The 26,399-nt window shown below is 43.8% G+C and overlaps 1 protein-coding gene across 1 annotated transcript; it reads right to left on the reverse strand.

Annotated features, from left to right (window-relative positions):
* Window positions 1-206: 206 nt before the first annotated feature.
* Window positions 207-26,370, reverse strand: STOM (stomatin). The gene is made up of 7 exons (XM_045840967.1): window positions 26,213-26,370; window positions 10,962-11,065; window positions 9,790-9,862; window positions 8,197-8,279; window positions 5,668-5,871; window positions 4,450-4,584; window positions 207-597 (listed from the first exon to the last, which is right to left on the reverse strand). The coding sequence occupies exons 1-7, from the start codon at window positions 26,271-26,273 to the stop codon at window positions 403-405; spliced, it is 855 nt and encodes a 284-aa protein (XP_045696923.1). The 5' UTR covers window positions 26,274-26,370; the 3' UTR covers window positions 207-402.
* Between the last annotated feature and the right edge of the window lie 29 nt (window positions 26,371-26,399).

The raw sequence follows: 26,399 nt of genomic DNA on the forward strand, positions 1-26,399 counted from the left end.
TGCAAAGCACGCCTCCAGCCAAGGGCGTCAAGGGGGTGGGTTCCTTTGCCCTGGCTCCTGGCTGCGAGTGTAGAACTGCTCAGTGAAAGTCAAAAAGGGTGGGGGGTGGGAATTTAACCTATCACATAATGATGTAAAAATATGAACTTCTTTATATTTAAAGAGCAAGAGACTGTCTTATATAAATGTCCCTCTCATACACAGTATTTACAAGCTAACAATCTTTATCTGTTTCAGGTCACTACACATTCTAGGAATATCACACTCAATAGATGGAAAAGGAAAGGGAGGGAGAACGGTCAAGCTGCCCTCCCCACTCTCTCCTTATGGGTTAAAGGCTAGTTTGGTCCCTGCTTCGTCCTCAGAGGGGCAGAGCTCCCCAGTGGGTGAGGCCGGTAGGCCTCAGTGTTTTGCCCCTATGATGCCTTGCAACATGTCTATGGGCAGAGGGAAGACAATGGTGGAGTTTTTCTCAGCGGCAATGGTGGTCAGTGTCTGAAGGTAGCGGAGCTGCAGGGCTGCAGGAGACTCAGTGATGACCATGGAGGCTTCTTTCAGGGCCCTGGATGCATTCATCTCCCCCTCGGCTGCAATGACCTGCGGGCAGGGAAAGGAGAGATCAAACCGGAGACAGTGGCAGGTGGCCGGCAGGTAGCACAGAACTTCCCAGGCAGCACGCCAGCGCCAGCGAGGTTTTGAGGGGGAAACACTGAGAGATGACTGAGGACCCACGGGGAGGGGAGGGGAGGGGAAGGGAGGGGAAGTGCTTCAGAGCGACGGGCACAACTCACTGGTGCTGGGGGGCTGAGTGTGTGCGGGAGGAAAGGGGACAGGGGCCGAGTCCCGGGTTTCTAGGTCTCGGCCGCCTGAGAGTGCCACTGGGTGAGATTGGAAATGTAGGACACGGTCCTTTTTCAGGGTGAGGGCCAAGTTTAGAGGGTTAAACAACTTAATTTATCCAGGCAAACCCATCATGTCCTACTGAAGTCTCTGAGAAGGGGCAAGTGCCAGGTATGCTAGAAGAGAATCATGTAACTGTGTTCCGAGACAAGCACAGCAGAGAAAGCATGAGTAAACCCCTGCCACGAGCACAGTGGGATCTGATTTTTCCCCACGTCATCTCGGATTTCCAATTAGATTTTTTTTTTTTTTTGGTCTGGACATGGACCAACTGCAAACATACCTCACCTCCCACCACCGATCAATACACAATCTCTTGGCTGGGAAGTCAGACCCACTGGGCCGGACACACACTTTGTTCACAGAAAAGCTGCCTTGAGTGAGCTGCCCAAGATGTGAACCCAACATCGCTGCCTCAACGTAGGCCAAGGACATACATTGTGGACAGGATTTTAGAAAGCGAAACAGGGTACATGTGGGTAGGTGGGGCTTTTGCCAAATGCACAGTAATCCTGTATCAATCAACACCTGATATTTCTGGACCACTGTTTTAAAATCTGGCATTTTCAAGTCTGTCAGGTTACTGCTGTCTCCCGCTGCGGCCCAGGTGGGCTGGTCCGGAAGAAGGGCAGAGAAAAATGATCTGTATTTTTGCACTCCACCCTCTCACATAAGAGATGGCCAAGCCCAGAAATGGGAGCTTGGAAGCACGTCAAGCATTCCTCTGAGAGTTATGACAAAGGAAGGAGATTGTATTTCATTCAAGTCATGAGGAGTTGGTCTAAAAACTTTCAAGAATTCAGCTAACTAACTGGGGGGAGAATCTGTCCTCTTCTGTGACTGGCTCCTTTCTCTCAAATTCTATCCGTGAGCACTTGCATGTTCATTCACTTTGTTGTAGAGTATCCCCTTCAGGGGAACAAACCACACTATCCCACAGCTAGCAATGGACACTGGGGTGGTTTCCAGTTGGGGCAATTATAAGGCTCTGCTGTACTGCAGGGAATGCCTCTTTATAAACACACCTGTGCGTTTCTGTTAGGTGCATACTGCCAGCTAGTTTTACAAAGGAGTCTCACCAATTTATACTCTTACCAACGAAACAGAGTTCCAGTACCTCCCTCACCCACACTTGGTTCTTTTCTTTCTTTCTTTTTAAAGCCATTCTGGTGGATGTCTAGTGTGGCATCTCCTTGTGATTTGAATTTATATTTTCCTGAAGCCTAATTAACAAAGGAACTTTTCTCTGAAGTCTCTTAATCTGTAGGTTTGCCTATCTTTGCTGTTTATTTGTTGAAGAAACGGGCCTACCCTATTTTCCGTGAGAACTTGAATATATGGTTTGGAATATATGGCCTTATGGATGCTGCAGAGTCACTGCATTTCACAGAAGGGCTGGACTCACGACGATTCTACGTGTGGACCCCGGCCTGAAAGACAGACGAGCATCACCGCCGGGGCCACGGGACTGCTTCCGGACCAACCCTCCGGCCCCGGGCCAGTGGGAGCAGAGCAGTGTAGAATTTTAACCAGCTTCAGTAATCTCTTCTTACTGTTTTCAAAGGAAGTAGGAATTCTCTTTCCTAACTGGTGAGAACACTTGCAGATGAGGCTCAGTCCACCCTGGAAAGTTCCAGAGGAGGCCATGAGGGGCAGAGGGGACTTCTAATCTCTACCACCATTAACAGACTCTGTGACCTTCACGTAGCTTTTCTAGGCTTCAATTTTTTAAATCTGAGCAGTGGATTGGCACATAAGTTTCATTTTAAGAGCCACTTCCAAGCAGCTAGGGGTTGTTACCAGAAGTGCTCCGGAAGGCCAAGTCTAAGCCCAGTGGGGAACAGCGCCGTGGTTAATTACCAGTGTGGGAATTCAGGGTGGGGTGGTGGCATCTGGGCCGGGTATTTGTCACCCTCCGAAGATGGCCCCTACGGACCCCTGGGGCCCTGACATTCTGTGTGTGGCAAATTCTGCTGTTCAGTGTGACTTGGAAATGGGGCTTTTGGTGAATGACATATTGTAGGTACAAGTGATTCCTAATTTTTTAAATAATTAGATTCTAGTAGGGCATGTTTAATATTATCAAAAATACAATTTAGTCTTCTACGTGTGATTATTTGAAAGAAAGCACTTGAAGGATCTGAGTGTCACCAGGGCAGCCTCACAAGCATCAGTGATCACATCAGAAAAACCCAAAATTTCTGGTTAGCAGGAAATTCTGGGTGTATTGTGTCAAGTGAACTATTACTCTATTTGGGGCTGGTTAAGGAATTACAGTGACCCATTTGTGGCTTACGAGGCATCCTAAGGGAAGGGCGGGGTGCTGCGGTTAGCCAATTACCACCAGCTACTGCTAATCTTCTAACAACAACAAACGGGTTTACTCCTGGTGTCTTGGAAGATCTGTCAGGTCCACAGAGGCCCCTCCTACCAAACTGCCCCAATTCCTCCGCACAGGCATGGGCAAGGGGGCTGTGAGCCCTGATTAGCACCTGACTTTACCCTTCAGCCACGGCTGGGCCAGGGACAATCTCTCTGCTGTGGATTTGGAGTCCGGGCTGGTCTGTCTCCGTCAGTGTTCGACTAGAGCCAGACAGTCTCTCCCTCGGACCGTCTGCAGCGCGATGAGGCCCGGGAAACAAAATGACTCGCTCCCTTCCGTCCTGACTCCAGTTCTGATGCAGCTCGACTCTACGTCCCGCCCTTGGGTTTGCCTGGCGAGGCAGTCCTGCATCCTTACGCAGCATCACCTCCCTAGAGCCTCTTTCCTAGGTCAGGTTAACAACTACAGCCTCAGCGCTTCTTCTCAAAGGGGGTCACGCATCTACGCAGGGTTGAGACACAGGCAGAGATGATGACAGAAAGGAAGGGATGAGGGGGGCAGACATCAAAAAAGAAAAATTAGCCCTGGCTGGTGTGGCTCAGTGGACTGAATACTGGCCTGTGAACCCAAAGGTTGTCTGTTCGATTCCCGGTCAGGGCACAAAGAAAGAAAAATTTTTAGAAAGAGGAGAGAGAGAGGAAGAAGCAACAGTAAGAAAAAAGAAGATCCAGAGAAAAGGGAGAGCAGGAAAGGAGACAAAAGAAACGAATGGCAAGCAAACCGGTGAGGCTGCCCATTTGCTCTGATGTCAGGACTGAGAGCTTGTCCCCTGCAGGCGGTGAGGAGAACAAAGCACAGGACACACAGTAAAAGAGTGAGGGAACGCTGGACGTGCTGATATGCTGCCCATGAGATGCTGAGTGAAAAAAGCAAGGTGCAGAACAGTGTGTATGGTGCCACCTACGTCTGTAAAACAAACAGGCCGACAGCCTAACAAGCTAGTCAAATAAAACCCAAACAAACCAGAAGCGATAATCTGGAAGTAAACACACCAACCTGTTAAGAGTGGCGACCTCTGGGGAGATACAGTGTGAAGCGACTGGGAGGGCTTTCACCTTAACTCGATACTTCAGGAGTATTTCTAATTTTTATAACGAACATGTTTTTTTTTAATTAAAAAGAGAATTCAGTAGGAAAAACAAACTACAAAAAAAAAAAAAGGTGACCTTGGCTCGGGCTTCCCGGGATGCTTCCGCCTCCGCGGCCATGGCCCTCTGCAGCTGCACGGGCAGTTTCACGTCCTTAATCTCCACGCGCTCCACCTTGATCCCCCAGTCATCCGTGGCGTCGTCCAGGGTGGTCTGGCAGGAAGAGGGAAGGCAGGCTACAGTGGTCAATGGTCGGTCCCGGTCCTGGGGCCTGAGGTCGCTGGGCACACTGGGACCTGGGGTGGACCTGGCGCTGGCTCACTGGGAACCTGGGTCTGATTCGGTTGCTAACATGCTAACACAGGCAAACCTTCTCTAAAAAGGCAACTAGTGCCCTGGCTGGTGTAGCTCAGTGGATTGAGCACGGGCTGCAAACCAAAGTGTCACAGGTTCGATTCCCAGTCAGGGCACATGCCTGGGTTGCAGGCCATGGCCCCCAGCAGCCGCACATTGATGTTTCTCTCTTTCTCTTTCTCCCCCGCTTCCCTCTCTAAAAATAAAGAAATAAAATCTTTAAAAAAGGCAGATAGTGATTACTGCTTTTCAGTCTGCTGCAACTATGTAACCCTGCTCTTCTAGATCAAAAGCAGCCGTGGATACCACACAGATGGGCGTGGCTGTATTCCAATACGACTTTCCCGATTAAGACAGGTGGTCAGCCAAGCCCCAAGCTGATGTGACTCTGCGTGAGCCACGTTCCTTCTTTGTGCTTCGGCTTCCTCCCCTTGCAGCGGCGGGAGTGAAGTCGTACTGTTTATTCCCCATGGTTATTGTTGGTATCGACTAAGGTCACAGATTTCACACGCAATGAAGTCTCAACGAGTACCAAGAGGTCAGGTCAATAGTGCTCTCGAAGAGGTCAGGTGTAACGGATCATCTATGACTCGAGCAGCACTGGAAAGCATGCGACTTCCCAGGGCATCACGGGGCTCTGAGAACACAACTTCACCGACACTCGCACTACACAAACAGCCTCTGAACTACTATGCTAAAGAAAGGGTTAATACTAATTCTGGAAAGATATATACACTGGATGGGAAAAACAATGCACACATCTGAGTGTTACTACCCATGAGCTATCTGTGTGGAAAACATCCCCTTCCATCAGGTGTGGGAAAGCCTTTCTGTGAGGAAAGAAAGGCCAGCCAGTGGTCCCCCAACTTCCGTGGGTAAGTTCTCCAACAACCATCGAGTCTCTGCTTCAATTCGAGATTTCTAGCGAGCGGCACGCCTCACCTGCATGTTGTGCGCAATTTCTTCTCTGTCGGAGAGGATCTGGGAGAGGTTCTTGGTGCCCAGCACGTTCCTCAGAGTAGTCTGCGCCAACAGACGGGTGGCGGAGTCGGCGTTGGTGATGTTCGCCACGGCCAGGGTCGCGTTCTGGACGCGGTAATAGACCACGCCATCCACACTAATTGTCACCGAGTCCTTAGTGAGGATCTACGATGTAAAGAAAGCGATTTTATGTCTGCCTGCCAACTCTTTCTTTAATATAACTGTCAGGAATGCTATTTCATAGAACATCTCGTGACACCGGCTGACTTTCAAAGCCACGGCAGAGCACGCCCGTCCCTTTGAACCTCGCTGCAGTGACTTTACTGATTCACATCATTATTCCTCTATTAGACTATGAATTTCTTGAGGCATCTGTCTTCGTATCTCTAGCTCCAGCAGAATGCTTGATACATAGCAAGTTGTCAATAAACAAGAGATGAGTTAAAATGAAACGGGGTCCTTGGAATACAGTGATCAATGGGGAGCATGGCAGTGAGAGGAGACCTGGAGTTTCAACTCTGCCTGTACTTCCCTCGGTGACCTCTAGCTTTTAAACTGTTTGACCCAGCCCTGGCTGCTCTGGCTCAGTCGGTTGGAACCTTGTCCCGCAAACTGAAAGAGCACAGGTTCAATTCCCGGTCAGGGCACCTGCCTAGGTTGCAGGTTCAGTACCTGGTCGGGTGTGTACAGGAGGCAACTGATTAATGTCTCTCTCTCTCTCTCTCCCTTTCTCCCCTCCTCTCTCTCCAAAATCAATAAATATATCCTCAGGTGAGGATTAAACAAATTTAAACTGTTTAACCTAGAGATTCCTCATTTGTGAGATGGAGCTAATAAGGCTGCCCAGTTCTACACAAATTTCTTTGAAGATCAAATAAGAAAATGTTGGTGAACAAGGCCCTTTTGAAAGTCTTCAGAGCACTAACGTGAAATATAATTCTAAATATATCACTCTAACTTGAAAGAGAAGTGGGAGATTTGTCAATAAATGTATAGTGCATTGCCATCTTCTGTGAAAAGTAATTCTTTCCCATGAGGCCATGGGAAAAATGTGTGTCATTTCTAAACAAATTCTTGACTCTGTGACTCGGCCACGGCCAGAGCCTTCCAATGCCGCAGCCTCTCTGCCGACTGTTTATCGCAGGCGGCGCGTTTATCTCTCTCCACAGCGCGTTCACAGGGACGGGAAAAGGGACTGCCTGCCAAGTTCCAATGCGCTCTGCGTCCACAGCTGGCAGGAAAGCAGAGAGCAGCTAGCGGGCAGAAGCAGGCAGTGACTCTGCCAGATGCCTGCAGTGCTGCAGAGGAAAAGCCCGAGTTCCCAGCTACCCCGAAAGGGGCTCCTTCTGGGAGCCAGTCCTTCCTGAAGCACAGGAAAACGTGCAGAGGACACAGCGATGCTCTCGCTCTTGTTCTCGGGGGTAAAAATGACTTCTGGTGTCACCACACCTGTGTGGACTATGAGGTCTGACCTCACCAACTACTTGGCTCAGTCCCAGCAAGGAGCTTCCAAGGCTGGCTTCTGGCTTTCTGTGACAAGAGGAGGCAACGTGGCCAGGCCCCACCACCCTGCTGGATACCTGGCTTTTGGCCAGGAAACACTGGCGGTATTTTTCTGGCCCTCTCCTCATTATGTTTCTAGGCCTTCTGTCTGCAGTAGTTATGATGCCTCCTTAGAAGTACCAGCACGGCCGTCTCTACCTCAAGGGCCACGAAGGAGCTGATGCAGGATGCACATAGCATGGGGTTGTGGGAAAAGCGCTGGACCCGGAATCCAAAGAGCTGGGTTTTCGACCTGCGTCTACCGCTGTGGCCTGGAGGAATCTCATCGTCTCACAGCAACTAGACGCTTTCTAGGGATCCTGCTGTTTCAACTGCGATAATGTTTGTGAAGTCGTTTGAAAAAGCGTGAAATAATGACTAGTCTAAAACATTATATACTTTATCTAAAATGCCAAATAAGCAGTTTGTAATTCTTTGGCTTTGAACCAGTTATCTAGAATAAAATCAAGACCTGTAGGGAGAAGAATAACATACCAAACAGGATTTTCTGTCAGAAAACCCAGAGAGAAGAAATGTGGTAGAGTAAAAATAACAGTAATAATGCTAACCTGTGCATTATTATATTATTATTATATATATTATTACGTTATATATAATGTAATATACTTACATTAACATTACACTGCGTTTTATAAAAACAAGCACTTACACAGCCCTTCACTACCAGCCACTGTTGGAAGTACTTTGCGTATAACTCATTCAGTTCTCTCAAGAAGCCCTTAAAGTAGATCCTATTATTACGATCTCTACTTTATACATTAGGAAGCTGAAGCCCAGAGAAGTTAAACGCCCGGCTCAGGGACCCCAGCTAGAAGACGGTGAGGGCAGACAGGCGGAGCCCACGCCGTAACCCCGCCCACGCCGCGCTCACTGCCCCGCACTCTCACACGTGCTACCTCGGTCTTGCACTGCAAAGGGCCGCCTTACCTCCTGAGGCGGAATATCGAACGAAATGGTCCTCATGTCCACTTTGATGAAGCTGTCAGTGCACGGCAGAACGAAAAACAAACCTGCAACCAAGACCCACAGAAGGTTATGGGGAGAGACCAGCACCTCATCGGCTTCCCTTCCCTTCAGGTCTCACAGCATCGACCTCATCCACTGTAAGTCATGAGTTCATCTCGGCGGAGGAGTCAGAACCTGGGATCGTTATCCTTGACTCCTCTCGCCTACTCCCGGACCTGAGCGGTCCTCACCAAGGCCTGTAAACTGCGTGGCCTTTCTCCACTGTGATGTCACTCTGTTTTCACTTAGACCTGTGCAATCACTTCCCAGGTCATCTTTCTGTTCCTTCCAGCGTCTCTCCTCCAATCTAGTCTCTAAGCTGCAAGCAGAGGGCTCCTTCCTGAAGTACAAACCGCTGAACGAGCCATGCGAGGTTTGCGGGACCTGCCCCAGCAAACCTCTTCAGTCACCCCCTCTCCTCCTGTCCTCCGCTCCGAGCAACCCGCAGTTCCTTGAATCTGGAACACTCTCCTCTATACTGCCCTGTACACGCTGCTCTTTCTGGCGGGAATACCTCCCCTCATACCTTTTTATGCCTCAAGATTCAGCCCAGTTGTCCCCTCCGGAAAGCCTTGTCTCATCCTACAAGTTCGGGTCAGGCACTCTTCTCTGGGTTTCCACAGCTATTTGGATCACAATGCTCATCACATAGAATTGTAACTATCTGTCTCCTTGCTGGTGTCCCACCACTAGACAATAAGATCCTTGAGGGCAGGGACTGTGTTAGAGCAGGTCCCCCCCCAACCTCCAGGCCACTGGCCACTATCGCTCGGGGCCTGTTAGGAGCTGGGCCACACAGCAGGAGGTGAGCTTGAATGGAATGCCCTGGAATCACACGAAACCATTCCCCCACCCTGGTCCATGGAAAAATTGTCTTCCACGAAACTGGTCCCTGGTGCCAAAAGGCTGGGGATTGCTGTGTTAGAGTCTCCAGTGAATTCCCAGAGCCTGGACGCTGGGAACTTAAATGAAGTTTGCCAAAAAATAACTCAAAGCCTTTATTTTATTTTTTAAAAGAGTTTATTTATTTCTAGAGAGATGGGAAGGGAGGGAGAGGGAGAGGGAGAGAAACATCGATGTGCAAGAAATACATCGACCAGTGGCCTCTCTCATGTCCCCAACTGGGGACCTGGCCCACAACCGAGGCATGCGCCCTGACTGGGAATCAAACCACTGACCTTTTGGTTCACAGGCTGGCACTCAGTCCACTGAGTCACGCCAGCTGGGGTTCAAAGCCTTTGTTTCAGTGGAGACTCTCATGCTTAAACTCACACAGCTTTAGCTATTCCTGGCCTACGACAATCTTATCAGCTCCAATGGGAAGGGGAGGGGAGAAGAAGGAAGGAAAGAGTGGTTATAGCAAGACTGGCTAGCACCCCTGCTATTGTTATACAGCTTCTGTTATATGAAGAACTCCTTTCCAAGTCAACAGAAGAGAGCCTCATAAGGGAAATCACATCAATAAAAGAAAGAATTTCAGTCTCCAGGTAAACAACCTAGAATCCCAGTACTGACCAGGTCCTTTGGCTCCGCCTTGTAAAATGCGCCCCAATCTAAAGATGATGGCTCTTTCGTATTCTTTTATGATCTAGATTAAAAACATAAACAATAATTTAGTATAAGCACAAATATTTATATGCATAGCTTTTTAAAAATGTTTCTTCTCTAAAGAGGTTACATGACTCCATTTCCTTCTCTATAATCCAGATTATATCTACAAATAATATGTCTAATGGTTAATACCTCCAAGTATGATATTTACTTACTTTTTTTTACTAATTATAGAAGAGTTATTCATTGTATAAAATTTATAAAGTATAGAATAGTATACAGAAGCAAATCTATAACCTCACCCCTCAGCTATTAACATTATTATTCAATTACTCATGCATCATTAATACAGAAAAAAAGCTAAAGTTCTCACATTTGTCTCCTAATTTCTTAAATTATAATAATTCTTTTTTTTTAAGATTTTATTTATTTTTAGGGAGGGAAGGGAGGGAGATAGATAGATAGAGAGAGAGAGAGAGAGAAACATCAATGTGCGGTTGCTGGGGGCCATGGCCTGCAACCCAGGAATGTACCCTGGCTGGGAATTGAACCTGGGACACTTTGGTTCCCAGCCCGCGCTCAATCCACTGAGCTACGCCAGCCAGGGCTTAAATTATAATAATTCTTAGAGCGCATTTATCTTTCTAGGAATATATAAATGATAGTCATCTATCAAAGTATTAATCACTTTATAACCAGCATTTGGGAAGCACTCACTATGTGTCAAGTATTGGGATAAGTATGTTTAAACACATTAACTCATTTAATCCTCACAATGGCCCGTTTTACAGGTGAGGAAACATGGCAGAGGTCACACTTTCAACAATGGAGCCAGCAGTGAATCTCAGCATCCTGACTCTGGAGAGTTTCTCACAGGACCACCCCACACTCCCAAAGCCAGAACACTGTGGATGGCGCTCTCATCTAACCCTCAGGAAGGACGGCCTGAACGGGCTGAAAAGAACTGGTAAGATTCCCCTGTAATAGCTGACCAGCGTGAATTTTCCAAAGGAGAGATGGAGGGAAAAGAAGTACAGGCCACCACAACCTCTGTCTCTCCTACACATGCATACACAAAGTGGGTTTCTGTGGCTAGGAGTTGACACTTTTGCAGACGTGAATGAAATATTCTTTACCTTTATGCACAACCATATTGAAAATGGAAAAGTTGCGAGTGTAAACAAGAATGAGAAAAACACCAAAATCCATCCACAGATTCCAAGGCCTGTGTAGGGGCTCTCTGTGGAAACAAGAAAATACACAGCTCTTACCGTTGTTACCAGCACACTCGGCACCGCCTCCATCCCTGCTATTCACCAAACACCTCTGCCTGGCATCACACCGGATGTTTCAGGCAAACCTTCCCATCTGATCCACACAGCAACCTTAAGTGCAGGTTTTCCTAATCTACTTAACATAACACAAGTATTTTTCACATTATTCTTTTATTCTTTTTAATTAAAAATGTGTTTATTGTTGTTAGAGGAAGAGGGGAGAGAGACAGACAGAGGGGAACACCAATGTCGGACAGAAACACCGATCAGTTGCCTCCCCTACGTGCTCGACTGGGTTAGGTTAAACCTGCAACGTGGGTGTGTGCCCTGACCAGAAATCGAACCCCCAACCTTTTGGTGTACAGGACGACACTCCAACCAACGAAGCCACACTGGCCAGAGCCACGTTATTCTTTTCTTTACCCAGCAAACATTTACTAAGCACCTAATATCGATTATGCCCTGAGCTTTGCACTGAAGTCGTAAAAGTGAGTAAGCCCCAGTCCCAGCTATCAGGAAGGTTAAAGTTTAATGGGGAAGTTAAACAGTTTGGTTGTCCGAGGGCCTTCTTGTGGGATGTAGTTTCCAGAAAATACCAATGAAAAGAAAGGGGAAGGAAGGAAAAGGGCATTTAAGCCAAGGGCACAGCATAATTAAAGGGGAAAACCATATCATATATGATGATAAGCTCATGTAGAGCCTCTTTTTAAAAATGACACCTGTAAAATATTTCTCTAGGTACATGCACCGTAATTGATTAGCCAATTCCTTACCCATCCTTCCAATTGCATCATTAATTTTGGTTAGGTTAATATCAAATGTTGTATCATCATGAATATAGAAATACAATTCAAAGCTAAACCATGCCATGAAGCACAGTTCTCCTTTCCTGTACAACTGTTTTTCCTCTTTTGGGAGTCCATGCCTTGTATCTTCCCTTTGCTTAGTTTTCCGTGTACTTAATAATTTAACCTCAAGCTTTTCATCAATCGTCCAAATCTTTCCGAAGGGTCGGGCACGCTATGAATTTCACCTTCCGACAAAGAGTCTCTCATGAAGCCCTGTCTGGACTCACTCTCTCCCGGCAGGTGCGCCCCGCTGTCCGCGATGGCCTCTCACCAGCATCCTGGGAAATTCCCTTCCCGTCTGGTATCCAGTGTCTTCCTCATTTTTAGTTTGTTTTTCCTTTTTTTTTTGTGAAGGACAGAGGGACTGACTAGGCCAAGAGATACTATCATTTTTCTTATCGACCACGGAAGCCTTCTGCTCTATTTCCAGGAATTGTTTTAATAACGGGAGACTGGCAAGAGGGGAAGAGATAGGCCGGGCACGCATCACTGCTCGGAAGACAGGGCAGAGATGGCGGTGAGACAGGGCTCTGAATAAACAGGAGGCCAAAAAATAAGCAGCGCTAAGGCTGGGAGCATGGGAGAAAGAGAGACACAGGTCTAGTGCTCCAAAACACGCAGGATGAAAAACCAGAAATACAGGGTACTTTGGTTACCTGTGACTTCGTAGTCTTCTGATCCTGTGTCATAGTATGAGGTAAACATCCTTATGCATACTTATGCATCCTTATGCATACTCAGTTAATTCTGGAGGTTTCTAAGTTATAATTCTGGGGGTATACCACATTCACTGAGAGAATATTCCAAGCAAGGCCACAGTGCTGTTGTGGAGAAGCCTTGATCAGGTATTATTAGGGTAACTGATAATAATTACAGTAGCCATTTTTAGATGGTTCATCATACACCAAGTGCATGGGGCTAAATTACTTAAGATGTGTATCTAATGTACTGCTGCAAAGCCCTGAAACGTATTTTTAATTGCGTTTTACGAATGAAGTAAATGAAGCAATGTGACTTTCCCAGTGTCAGGCAATGGAGGACCTGGGATTCAAACACAGGTCATCTTACTCCAAAGCCCATGTTCTAAATCCATTCACTCTGACCCTTTGCCTCTGAATTAAAAAAAAAAAAAACACCTCATTAAAGAAGTTTGTGTTTGGAGCACTTTCGTAAGTCGTATTCAAACTGGGAAAGCAAGGCAGGAGTTCTAAGAGTGAAATCTGATATTCCTACAGAGGAAGTCCTCTTAATTCCAGCTCTGTCTATTTATAGAAAAAGCCAGTCTCAAGGCTCTTTGCCAGACTCAGGCCTAGATTTCCAAAGTGAAATGAAGTCTGAACAAGGAACAGATTGGCTGCAGAGACTCATCTGACGGCTTTCTGAAGACCCCTGCATTGCCCAAGTCTGCCGTATCTCTGTCCCAAATGTGCTGGACTATAAACTCCCTCGGGGCAGGGATGTTTATTATTCATTTTTTAAAAAGATTTATTTATTTTTTTTTTTAGAGAGGGAAGGGAGGGAGAAAGAGAGAGAGAGAGAGAAACATCACTGTGCGGTCGCTGGGGGCCATAGCTTGCAATTCCCAGGCATGTGCCCTGACTGGGAATTGAACCTGCGATGCTTTGGTTCGCAACCACGCTCAATCCACTGAGCCACACCAGCCAGGTTATTATTCATTTTTATATTCCCAATGCCTAGTCCAGTAACCAGCATATGGTGGGAATAAAATCAAATTTTGCTAAGCTTTCCAGCTAGATATGTCCTTGCTTCCCCTGAATCTTCATAGCACTTTTTAAACCTCTCTTATGGCACTGGTATTTTGCCTAATACTTTAGTGTATTGTGCATTTATATCCCATACTAGATTGAGATTTCCTGAGAATAGGGAGCATCTCCACTTCCATCTAAATTCTGCTACTTCTTAGTTGTATGATCTTCACCTCTTTGAACCGTAGTTTCTCCACCTATAGTGTAAGGATAATTGACTGGTTTTGTAGGGTTGAAGCAGAGCTCAATAAATATGGAAGGCAGTTTTCTGTAATCCCCGTTTTACTCAAGTGTTCCCAGTCTCACAATATAAATGAGAAAATAGGTAGCATTGACCCTCTGTGCTAAAGCCTCTTAAACTATTTAATTTTCCCCTCACTTCATGCCTCCCTCCTGCCAGGCTAGGCTTAGACATTCAGAGACCCTCAAAGAAGTTCATTTACGTATTGAGTCACTAAATGATTGAATTGTTGTCTCTATGAGGAAAAGCTAGAAAGCTTAGCCCAGTTTTTCTTTTTGGGGGCTTAGTTTCCATCGCCACATTATGCTTTTGAGAAGCTCAGATGAGTACACGGAATTACACGTCAAGAGGAACAATTAATTAAGCAGATATTCTGAAAACTGGGCCTGGTCCTTCACCAGAGTGTATGCACTGGGGAAACGGCATCATTCCATATTATTCTAGTGCCTTTAACATAAAACTATCCTAGTTTCAACTCTTAAAATTCTTCCCCACTTGGTTATAGCTTTCAAATGTACACAAATCACATTCCTCAGAGAAATGAGGTTTAAACTCCACGTGGCCATAAATGAACCCTAGTCATCTACCACTTATGGGCTAAATGGTAACATGTTCATAACTAAATAGTAATATTGAATGATATTCCATTATCTCATATAATGAACATTTTGGTTGTGTCCAATTTTCTCAGTTAGAAACTGCGGCATTGAATATACTTTTAGCAAAGTTTCCATAATCCTTATTATGTATACTAATTTTGCTGAAAAGATGACACTGCATTATTCTTAAATTTATGTTATTCTGGAGGTAACTTTTACTACTACTAATAAAAGCCATTTACTGAATGTTTATTACATGTCAGCCACAAGCCCTAGCTCCTTATATACATTATTTCTAATGTTTACAAAATTCTGTAAAGTAAGTATAAAATATTGCCCCAGGGGCCCCAAAGTAATAAAGCGAAAGATTTTCTGGGAGGAGGCAAGAGAAAACAAAAAAAACAAAAACCATGAAACAAATGATAAAAACAAGTTATACAGTAATTTTTGTTTGGTTAGCTTCCAGAAAAGCAGTAAAATATTCTTTTCAAAATAATAACGGGCATAACTTCAGAGCACTGGATGGTGTTAATGATCCCATGTCAGCTGGTTTACCTTAAGGTCTTCTGAACTTGGCCCTGTGTACTGGGAATCACATGGAGTGATATTATACATCCCATTTATTAATGCGTCTTTATTCTGAAGTGTAAAAAGTACTGGATTTCCTCTTCAAGGAAAGGCCAGGAACATGTCTTACCTGAAAGTCTGACTCAGACTCATATGCATCACTACACACACACACAAAGAGATGAATTAGCCGAAGAATGACTGAAATACCTAAACAGCAAGCTGTGAAACCAATCTTTTCCTTCTTCCTTCTTGGAATAGAAGTGAAACACTTCACGTTGTAAATTTCCAAGAACAGTGAGAGTGGGGAAGGACAGGATGGCCAGGAACTCAGCCTCAGAAACACAGGCTCTGTGGTTCTGAGAGTTCTTTGTAAGGGGAGACAGTAGGTCAGACAGCAATTTTTGAATTTTTCTTAAAAGCACATACATTCGGGATATGTGTTCTTTTTGACCCGTACTATGCCTCATCAGAAACTCTGTGTCAGGGTTTGGAAAGCTCTTCCTGTAAAGGGTGAGGGAATACACATTTGAGGCTTGGTGGGCCTTCGGCCTGTCACATCCACTGAAGACTGTGCCACTGCAGTGCAGCAGGGGCCGCAGACGACAACACTGCATGAACGCGAGCAAGGCTGCGTCCCAATAAAACTTAACTTACGGACACCGAAAACCGAACCTCGTGTGATTTTCATGTGCAACAAAATCTGCTTCTTTAAAAAACATTATAAAAGTAAAAACCAGTCGTAGCTTGTGAGCCATACAAAAACAGGCAATTGGGTAGACTTAGACCTGTTTCTGTTCTAAGTCGTACAGCTACCTCTTGGAGGAAGAGGACTTCATAAATGAAATACATGTGGTCGTTTCCCAGGTATCAATTAACGGTACGCTTCCCAGACTCCCAGTTACTCCTTCCTTTGCTTGTTTTGAAACAAGGTGTTTATCAGAACCGATAAATAAAAATTCAAGGTGGAAACAGGCAAAAGGGCAGATGAAGTAAGTGAAGATAAAAAACACCTTAAATTAATCAAAATTTTGCTATACTCAATTTTTCAAATGACTGGCATTTTAGGGGAAAGAGACAAAAGAAGTGAAGGAAACAAAAGGAGGAAAGGAAAACTAAAAGAAATGGAGAAAAGGGGTTAGAGAGGAGAGGGACAATGAAAACGAGTGTGGTCTTCTGCAGACAAAGACTAAAACCGCAGAGAGGAGAAAGGGGCAGAGGTTAGCGCCCAGTACGGTCACAGTAGAATGTGTGTTGCAAACTCGATGGTATTTGCTTTGGAGATCACAGCTTGCAGCTCCCTTGGGCAGAGGTTTTCAAAGCAAACCAGCACTCGCTCCAGCCCATCTTTTAAGTGATTATTTTAATTAGGCACGGTTTACAGTTCTTCGAATGCCCTTATCCTTAAACCTCTAGGGAAAACATTATTCTTTGGGCTAGAATGGCTGCAGGCCAGATGATTTCAAGTTAAGAATCATGACTGAAGACTGTAACTTTTCCTTCCTATTATTAACCATCTATAATTATAAGTACCAGATCAAAAGAACTGATACTGATAAAGCATTATGTGAGTTGAGTCACAAAATTTAAAATGTGTTTTACCATGAGATATTAAGGAGAGGAAATGGGCTAATCCTTTCAAGAAAGATTTTCAATAAAAGTTGAAACAAACAGAATCCTTTGCTTAGCCTGAAATAAAGAAATTAAGTATAAATATTTTCTTTCCCAAGCATCTTGAAGATTTTCTATAGCTTTCCTTCATTCACATGTTTCTAGCCGTAAAATAAGATGAAAAAAATTGGTGAGAGTATCCTCAATAATTTTAAATTCAAATCCCTCAGTCTTAAATTGGCCCCTGTCTCCTAATTTCCTGTAGCGCTTCATCCTCCCTAAACAACACTGAACACATTTGTTAATTATTCAGTGACTGTCTTCTTCATGAGACTTTGGTCTCGTTAAAGCCGTATAGCATGATGGCTTCAGAGCTGGCTCTGCCACGTATTGGCTGTGTGATGCTGGGAAAGCATCTTAACTCTCTGTGCTTTAAACTAGGGCAAATAAGTGTGCCTCTTCAGGTAAAACTGTCATTATCTGCGGATGACATGATATTGTATATAGAGAACCCTAAAGAGTCCACCAAAAAGCTACTAGAACTGATAAATGAATTCAGTAAAGTAGCAGGATACAAAATAAATATTCAGAAATCAGTTGCATTTCTATACACCAATAATGAAGTATCAGAAAGAGAAACTAAAAACAATCTTATATACAATTGCATCAAAAAAAAATACCCCATCTAGGAATAAATTTAACCAAGGAGGTAAAAGACCTGTACTCAGAAAAATTAAGACACTGAAGAAAGAAATCGAGGAAGATACCAATAAATGGAAGCATATACTGTACTTATGGATACAAATAATTAAAATAATTAAAAATGTCCATACCACACAAAGCAATCTATAGATTCAATGCAATTCCTATCAAAATGCCAATGGCGTTTTTCACAGAACTAGAACAAATAATCTAAAATTTTGTGTAGAAACATAAAAGACCCAAGTAGTGACAGCAATCCTGAAACTAAAAAAGAACAAAGTTGAAGGTAACACATGACCTGATATCAAACTATATTATAAGGCTACAGTAATCAAAACAGCATGGCACTGGCATAAAAACAGACACTTAAATCAATGTAACCAAATAGCCCAGAAATAAACCTATGCCTATACGGCTAATTAATCTATGGCAAAGGAGAAAAGAATATACAATGGGGTAAAGATGATTTATTCAGTAAATAATGTTGGGAAAATTGGACAGATACCTGCAAAAAATTGAAACTAGACAACCTTTTTATACTATATATAAGAATAAACCCAAAATGGATTAAAGACTTAAATGCAAGACCCGAAACCATAAAAATCTGAGAAGAAAACATAGTCAGTAAAACCTCCGACATTTCTGTTAGTGATATTTTTTTCTGACATATCTCCTTGGGGAAGGGAAACAAGGCAAAAAAACAATGGAACTACATCAAACTAAAAAGTTTTTGTATAGCAAGGGAAACCATCAACAAAACAAAAAGACAACACACTGAATGGGAGAAGATATTCACCAATGATACATCTGATAAGGGGTTAATATCCAAAATTTATAAAGAACTCAGATAATACCAAAAAAGCAGACCCAATTGAAAACTGGGCAGAGGACCTGAATAGACACTTTTCCAAAGAAGACATACAGATGGCCAATAAACATGAAAAGATGCTCAATATCACTAATCATCAGAGAAATGTAAATTAAAACCATAATGAGATATCACCTCACACCCATCAGAAGAGCTATCATCAATAAATCAACAAACAAGTGCTAGCAAGGATATGGGAATCCAGATTGGTGTAACCAGCACTGGAAAACATTGTGGAGGTTCCTCAGAAAATTAAAAATGGAACTGTCTTATGCCCCAGCAATTCTACATCTGGGTATACATTTAAAGAACCCCAAAACACTAATTCAAAAGATGGTATGCACCCCCATGTTCATTGCAGCATTATTTATAATAGCCAAGATTCGGAAGCAATCCAAGTGTCCATCAATAGATGAATGGACAAAAAAGCTGTGGTACAGCTCTGACCAGTGTGGCTCAGTTGGTTGAGCGTCGTCCCACAAAGCAAAAGGTCACTGGTTGGATTCCCCATCAGGGCACATGCCTGTGTTGTGGGTGCAGACCCAGGCTTGTTTGTTGATTTATTGATGATAGCTTTTTTGATGGGTGTGAGGTGTGTATGGGAGGCATCCCTCAGGGAGAAGGATGTTTCTCTCCCTCTCTTTTTCCCTCTTTTCCTCTCTATCTAAAAATAAATAAAAAAATTCTTCAAAAAAAAAAGCTGTGGTACGTATGTACAATGGAATATTATTCCATCTTAAAAATGAAATCTTACCACTTGTGACAGCATGGATGGACCTAAAGGGTATCATGCTAAGTGAAATAAGCTAAACTGAGAAAGACAAATACCATATGATTTCACCTGTATGTGGAATATAAAGAACAAGATAAATGAACACACTAAATAGAAACAGACTTACAGATACAGAGAACAGACTGATGGATGCCAGATGGGAAAGCACTGGGGGACAGAGGGGAAAAAGCTGAAGGGGTTCTACAGCACTAATCGGTAGTTACAGAGTAGGCGTGGGATGTAAGGAAAAGCACAGAGAACGTATTTAATAATGTGGTCACTGTCTGTGGTGCCAGGCGGACACCTGAATGATCAGTGGGAACAGTTTGTAAGTATATGAATGTCTATCCACTGGGTTGTACATCTGGAACTAAAACAAAATTGTGTGGAATGCAAACTGTCCTGGAAAAACTTTTTAAAAGGCAAAAATATTTTCCTATAAAATTGAAAAAAAAAAAGGTACCTCTTCAGAGGGTCAGTGTGAAAAGCAAATGAGCTACTGTAATATGGAGGGTACCTAGTGCCTAACGGTTACTCAAAAAACATCTGTTCAGAACATAGTTGTTGAATGAGTAGAGCAACTCTGCCGTTTCTTTGGGAGGAAGGAAAGACGGCCTCTTATGTAAGACAAACTGAAACGACATGTCAGCAGACGGGATCCAGGAAATCAGTTCCCCAAAGCTCTGTCCCAAGCAGTTGTCACACTGCTTTCCTCTAAGTGTCCTTTTCTCTTTTTAAAGTCAGACCCTTCCACCTGAGAAGTCAGAGAATTCAGAAAGGCGGAAGAATGTGCTGAAGATGGCCCATGTTGGAAAAACAGAAACAGTTATGTTCAGAAATATGTGAGGGGGAAACAATTTCATAATGGTATTCAGTTAATTAAATCTAGTCTAGGCCTGAAATATATTAAAACAAAACAAAGCCCTCCTGCTTCTTGGTGTTTTTTTGTTTCTTTTTCTGCTCTTTCCCTTGGACATCTTAAAAGTATACTTTTTTTCTCATAAAAGTCTTTACAGAATAACATCATTTTAATTAAAAAAAAAGAACGGGAAACAGAAGCATAAGGGAACTAGATCATAAGGTTCCCAATTTTTTAGCTGAGGCTGAACAGCTAAGCAGTGGCTGAGAGCTTGCTCCGATTCCAATTCTACCACTAATTTCTCATTAGTAAAATGAGGAAAAAGAATAGTACTTACAGAGTTCTTATGACGATTGGATGAGAAACTATGTAAAATGCTTGATAGTTAGGCAGTGTTCACTAAAGAGCAGCCATTATTACTACCACAAATTTAAGGTCATTATTGATATAGTTTATAGGAATGAGCTTTTTACTAAGTGCATTACCTTCTGGGACCTGCACACCACAGAGAAAATATCAGGACTAACAATCTGCTGGGGGACTCCGTCTCTGGAGAAGAAAACAGGTCCCACTGGGGGAGGTAAGTCAGATTTCTAAACTTTCTTGGACCATCTTCATATCTGTAACTTTTTAAAATTTCTTATATAATCACCAGGCTTTCTAAAAAAATAACTAACCTTTTAATTTTGTTTTCCTCATTAAATATCTTAATAATTTACACTTTCAAGTTGCAACAGAACATTCGCATAAAACTTTTCATTTGATACTCAAAACCTGGGGAGATAGACATTGCAGTAAGGTTACTGTATTTGGCCATGTAGGGTGTGCACCCACGTTTTCGGCCCAAACTTTCAGGGAAAAAATTGTTCATTTTAATTTTTTATTTCAATTATTTGTTTGTTTATTTATATTTACAAACAAAACCAATGATCATATTCCAGGGTATTATTTTGCATACGGATATGACTATTGCTTTCTAGAGTTATACTTTTAACACATAAGCATACATAAAAGAATTAAAAACACTTAGCTTCTGGCCAGGATGGGGGCAGAGGTAGATATGTTCACGTCTTCGCACAACCAAAAGAAGGATAACATTGAATTTAAAAAGAAAAAACAACCAGAACTGCCAGAAAATCGAACTGTATGGAAGTCTGACAACCAGGGAGTTAAGGTAGAAACATCCATCCAGACTGGTAGGAGGGGCAGAGAAGGGCAGTGGGGACAGAGAGGACTCAAGGTGGGGCAGCAGCTGATGGACCAGGTGGTCCCACATTCGAGTGTGGATAAACTGGAAGGGATAGCTGGGGAGTAAGATGGACCATGCAACCTGGGATTTCAGCATAGGAAAAGAAAGCCCCCAAACCTCTGGCTATAAAAACCCATGGGGGTTGCAGCAGCCAGAGAAACTGGAAGTCTGACAGGAGAGTCTGATAGAGGGGCCCATAGGATCCTAGAACATGCACAAGCCCACCCACCTGGGAATCAGCACCAGGGCAGCACTTCAAAGAGCTTGATTTGCTTGTGGGTAGCAGGGGAAGTGACTGAAAGCAGGGTGAGAGCCGAGCAAGTGGCATTGTTCCTCTCTGACCCCTCTCCCACATACAGTGCCACAACCGAACCAAGTGGGCTGCCCTACCCTGCCAGATACCTAAGGCTCTGCCCCTTACAACGTAAGAGGTGCAACATAAGAGACAAAGAAATGTGGCCCAAATGAAAGAACAGATCAAAACTCAAGAAAAAGAACTAAGCAACGAGGAGATAGCCTACCTAACAGATACAGAGTTCAAAACACTGGTAATCAGGATGGTCAAAGAAATGATTGAGTAAGGCTGCAAAATAAAAGAAGTGAAGGCTATCCAAAGTGAAATAAAGCAAAACATACAGGTAACCAACAGTAAAGGGAAGGAAACCAGGACTCAAATCAATAATTTGGAACAAAAGGAAGAAATAAATATTCAACTGGAACAGAATGAAGAAATAAAAATTCAAAAAATGAGGAGAGGCTTAGGAACCTCTGGGACAACTTTGACCGTTTCGACATCTGAATCATATGGGTGCCAGAAGGAAGAGTAAGAAATAGAAAACATACTCGAAAAAATAATGAAGGAAAACTTCCCCAATCTGGTAAAGGAACTAGACATGGAAGTCCAGGAAGCTCAGAGTCCCAAAGAAGTTGGACCCAAAGAGAAACACACTAAGACATATCATAATCAACTTACCCAAGATTAAAGATAAGGACAGAATCTTAAAAGCAGCAAGAGAAAAGGTGACAGTTACCTACAAAGGAGTTCCCATAAGACTATCAGCTGATTTCTCCAAAGAAACCTTGCAATCAAGAAGGGACTGAACAGAAGTATTCAAAGTTATGAAAGGCAAGAACCTACATCCAAGATTACTCTACCCAGCAAAGCTATCATTTAGAATGGAAGGGCAGATAAAGTGCTTCCCAGATAAGGTCAAGTTAAAGGAGTTAATAATCACCAAGCCCTTATTACATGAAATGTTAAAGGAACTTATCTAAGAAAAAGAAAAGGATTAAAACTATGAACAGTAAAATGACAACAAACACAACCATCAACAACCAAACCTAGAAAAACAGAAACAAACTAAGCAAACAACTAGAACAGGAACAGAATCACAGAAATGGAGATCACATGGAGGGTTATCAGCCAGGAGGGGGCAAAGGGAGAATGGGGGAAAAGGTACAGGGAATAAGAAGCAGAAATGGTAGGTACAAAATAGACAGGGCGAGGTTAAGAATAGCATGGGAAATGGAGAAGCCAAAGAACTTAAATGTATGTCCCATGGACATGAACTAAGGTGGGGGAATGCTGGAGGGAGGGAGGGTGCAGGATGGAGAGGAAGGGGAGAAAAAAGTGGGACAACTATAATAGCATAGTCAATAAAATGTATTAAAGAAATATTTTTCTGCCCTGGCTGGCATAGCTCAATGGATCGAGCTCAGGCTGTGAACCAAAGTGCTGCAGGTTCGATTCCCAGTCAGGGCACATGCCTGGGTTGCAGGCCACAGCCCCCAGCAACCACACATTGATGTTTCTCTCTTTCTTTCTCCCTCCCTTCCGTCTCTAAAAATAAATAAGTAAAATCTTTAAAAAAAAAGAAGAAATATTTTTCTTTAAAGTAACCAGGGAATTATTAACTCTGTCTTTCACAGTGTAAATTTAAACCATCAGGTGGTACCAAGAACCTATTTAATTATTACAAAAAAATAGATAAATACCAGCTTTTGTAGACTTGGTCCCCTGTTTGAATTAAATGATGACTGTCGATGCTTTAACTAGATTCATTATTGAAGAAATTACAAAGTTCTGCCCAATCTGATGGCTGTAGAACTCAAATAAACAAATCAGTCCCTGGCTTCTGCTTATTTTCAGGCATTTTCTCAAAAGGATTTGTTCTGTTGATAACTCTTACTTATAATACATTTCTGGGCAATCCACTTGCATTGTTTCATTACGAAATGAATGTACTGGCTTTAAGAAAAACTAGTCTTGCACTAGGTTTGGTCATATTTATGTTCCTAAGACTGTCAGCTTTTCTATCCACTGCTTCCCTCAGAAGCAGCCCACTGGAGCTGCCTTGTTCAAGAGGTCTCAATAGAGCTGGACACTTTCTTTGTTTTTGTCTTTTACCTTCAGTGAAATACGGATGTTTGACAAGGTCCTCAGTTTGGATATGCATTTTGGAGGTAGCTCTAGGACAGGAAAATGGTTTGGAAAACCAGAGAGCCCGAGTCTGAAACCTAACTCTGCGTCATGCAGGGGTGTGTGTGATTTTTGCACCCGGAGCCTCAGTTTCCTTGCTGTGAAGTATTGGATAATGATATCTTCCTTGCAGAGCTGTTAGAGGCTTGCAATTACATAATGTTTGTAAAGCACTTGGACTGCGTTTGCCAAGTAGTAAGCACTCAGTAAATTCTAGTAATGACATTCCTACCAGTGTCAGATCTCTAAGGTTTACATTTTTTAAAAAAGTGGACACATAGATAGAAACAAGGTGGGGTGGAAACGGGAGGGAGGTGGGGAGGGCTGGATGGGAGGGCTGGGATGGGAGGAAAAGGCAGAAAACTATACTTGAACAACAATAAAAATAAAAATAAAAATAAAAATAAAAAATATGTGTTAAAACTGAAATAAAAAAGTGACTGCACTAATTGAAGACCTTTTCACTAATTTTTCCACTGAAGAACAAGAGGATTTCTTTTAGCATTTGCAATAGAGACAGGGATCAACCTGCATGATTATTGCACTGGTAAGAATACTGTCATCAATTGTGTAGTTGATACATTGAAATAATCCAGTGAAAATAAAACAATGAAAGTTAAAAGGCATAGAAAGCAAAATTTTATTTGCATGTATAATTTTCTGAGACGTTGTATAGTTTTCATTATATTCTTAAAAGATTTATAAAATGAACTTTGAAGTGAAAACTGGTCAGTGACGATGAAAAACAACTAAATGAACACTAAGTACAAGGATCATGTTTATTCCCAAAGAAGTTCTGTACACAGATTTCCCACTGCAGTTTCACCCACTTTGAATGCGGATAGTCCTTGAGTCTCCCACTGGAAAAAGGACCTGCCCACCTTCCTATCTAGAAAAACAGTGAATGGCCCAATTTTTTTTTATCTTCAAGTTTTAGAGTCAAACCCAGACTTAAAATATGGCTCCATATAAACTGTGTGACATTTAAGCCATTTAACTTCTTTGAGTGTCACTTTCTTAAAGTTTATCCTCCTTGTTACTCTCCTGATTTGGGAAGAGAACTCTGCAAGGTGCTTACCAGAGAACAGTGAGGGACAAAGATTTCAGTAAGTCTGATGCTCCTGGGAAGGAACTAACTAACGACAAGGATCACCGGGAAAGGCAAATCGGGCTTATACAGGACGAGTGGACAAGGCCAGCTTTATGAATACTCAGAATAGATGAGTTCAAAATACAGGGTCCAGCAGAAGTAACACCTTGCTTGAGTGTGGTTGGTAGGGTCACAATATGGGTGTAATAATTTACAGTTTTAATTTGAACGTTTCACCTAAAATGCCATATGGTGTGCTTGAGTGTGATTTTGTTATGTTACAGAAGTACATGCTTATGATTTTGTAATAAAACATTTTGTAATAAAAAAGGGGTGTTACTTGTGCTGGACCCTGTAGCATTCTTTGTGGCGGTGTTGAAAAACACTCAGCCCCCTAAATTTCTTTCACTGTCATCCTGTCTGAAATTCCATCCATAGAAATAATTCTTTTGGGTTGCTGAGAGGCCCTGGGAGGGGACCAATGTCTCCTGAGAGGTTGATGCCTTTCTTTTTGAACTCCCTACGGAGTTAGCCAATAATGGTTCAAGGTGATAGCCTTCTCAAGGGCACTAGTTCCGTCACAGGAGAACTAAACTGAGCCACTTACAGTTCCTGCCTTCAAGACTGGGAAGGCCCCTGGTGGATGCGAATGAGAGTGAGGGAACCCAGAGATCTTAGTGAGGGACAAAAGCCAGGTCCTTAGGACAACATAAAGTGGAGGGGACAGAATGGGGTAGAAAGTGAAGCTGGGAAGAGTTGCGGGAAGAAGGCCAACAAGAGACTTCTCTTCTTCCCCAAATACGGCCCACTCTGAGTCAGGAGCTGGGCGCGAAACCTCACAGGTCGGTCTTGCTTATTACAACACATGGAACTGGCCGGGAGTTTCAGTAGGGGAGCTAAGTTCTTTCCAATGCCGGAGACGGCGGGGGCGGGGGAGGGCTCACGCCGGGGGGTGCGGGGTGGACGAAGGCTGGGTGGAGGAGGCGGCCTCCGAGGGGATAGGGAGGGGAGGAAAGAGGAGTGGGCAGACAGGGAAGATGCGGGGTCCCGGGTGTGGAGTGCAGGTGTGAACCCCGCCTTCACCACTCGCTGGCCCCGAGTCACTTTTGTATCTCCCTGTCCGCGTGCGTGGCAGGAGATAAGGAACCAAAAGCTCTGGCACAGGGCCTGGCATTTGGCAACCACTGGATAACGCCAGATGCCCCCGCCCTCTCTCCGGACGACTTCGCGTACTGGAAACGCGCGCTGCTGTTGGCGCGTCCACTGTGTGCTGACCACGCAGCTCTGTTCACTCTGCACCCTAGCATCCCTAGACCTGACCCACAGCCCGTGAAACAGGGTTCGTCATTCTCGGCGTGCAAGTGAGGAAACCGCAGATTTAAGTAGCGATCGCACTGCTAAGCAACGGAGACTAGCCTGGGAGCTCCCGGCTGGGGACAGGGGTAGGGGGCGCAGGGCTTACCCTTGAAGGTATCAGGGCCCCTCCGGGTTTGGGGGTCCGCTTCGTGCCTCTTCTCAGACATGCTGCCAGAGCCGGGGTCGCCGCTATCCAGTCCGGACGCGATCGCCGAAGCCAGACCCGGTGCCGCCAAGAGTGCCTGGAGATGACCCGAGTCTGGCAACTCAGTCCGCAGTCCCGCCCCTTCCCC

Source organism: Phyllostomus hastatus, unplaced genomic scaffold (assembly GCF_019186645.2).
Source record: "Phyllostomus hastatus isolate PE091 unplaced genomic scaffold, TTU_PhHast_1.1 phas_contig_34, whole genome shotgun sequence".
Lineage (NCBI taxonomy): Eukaryota > Metazoa > Chordata > Mammalia > Chiroptera > Phyllostomidae > Phyllostomus > Phyllostomus hastatus.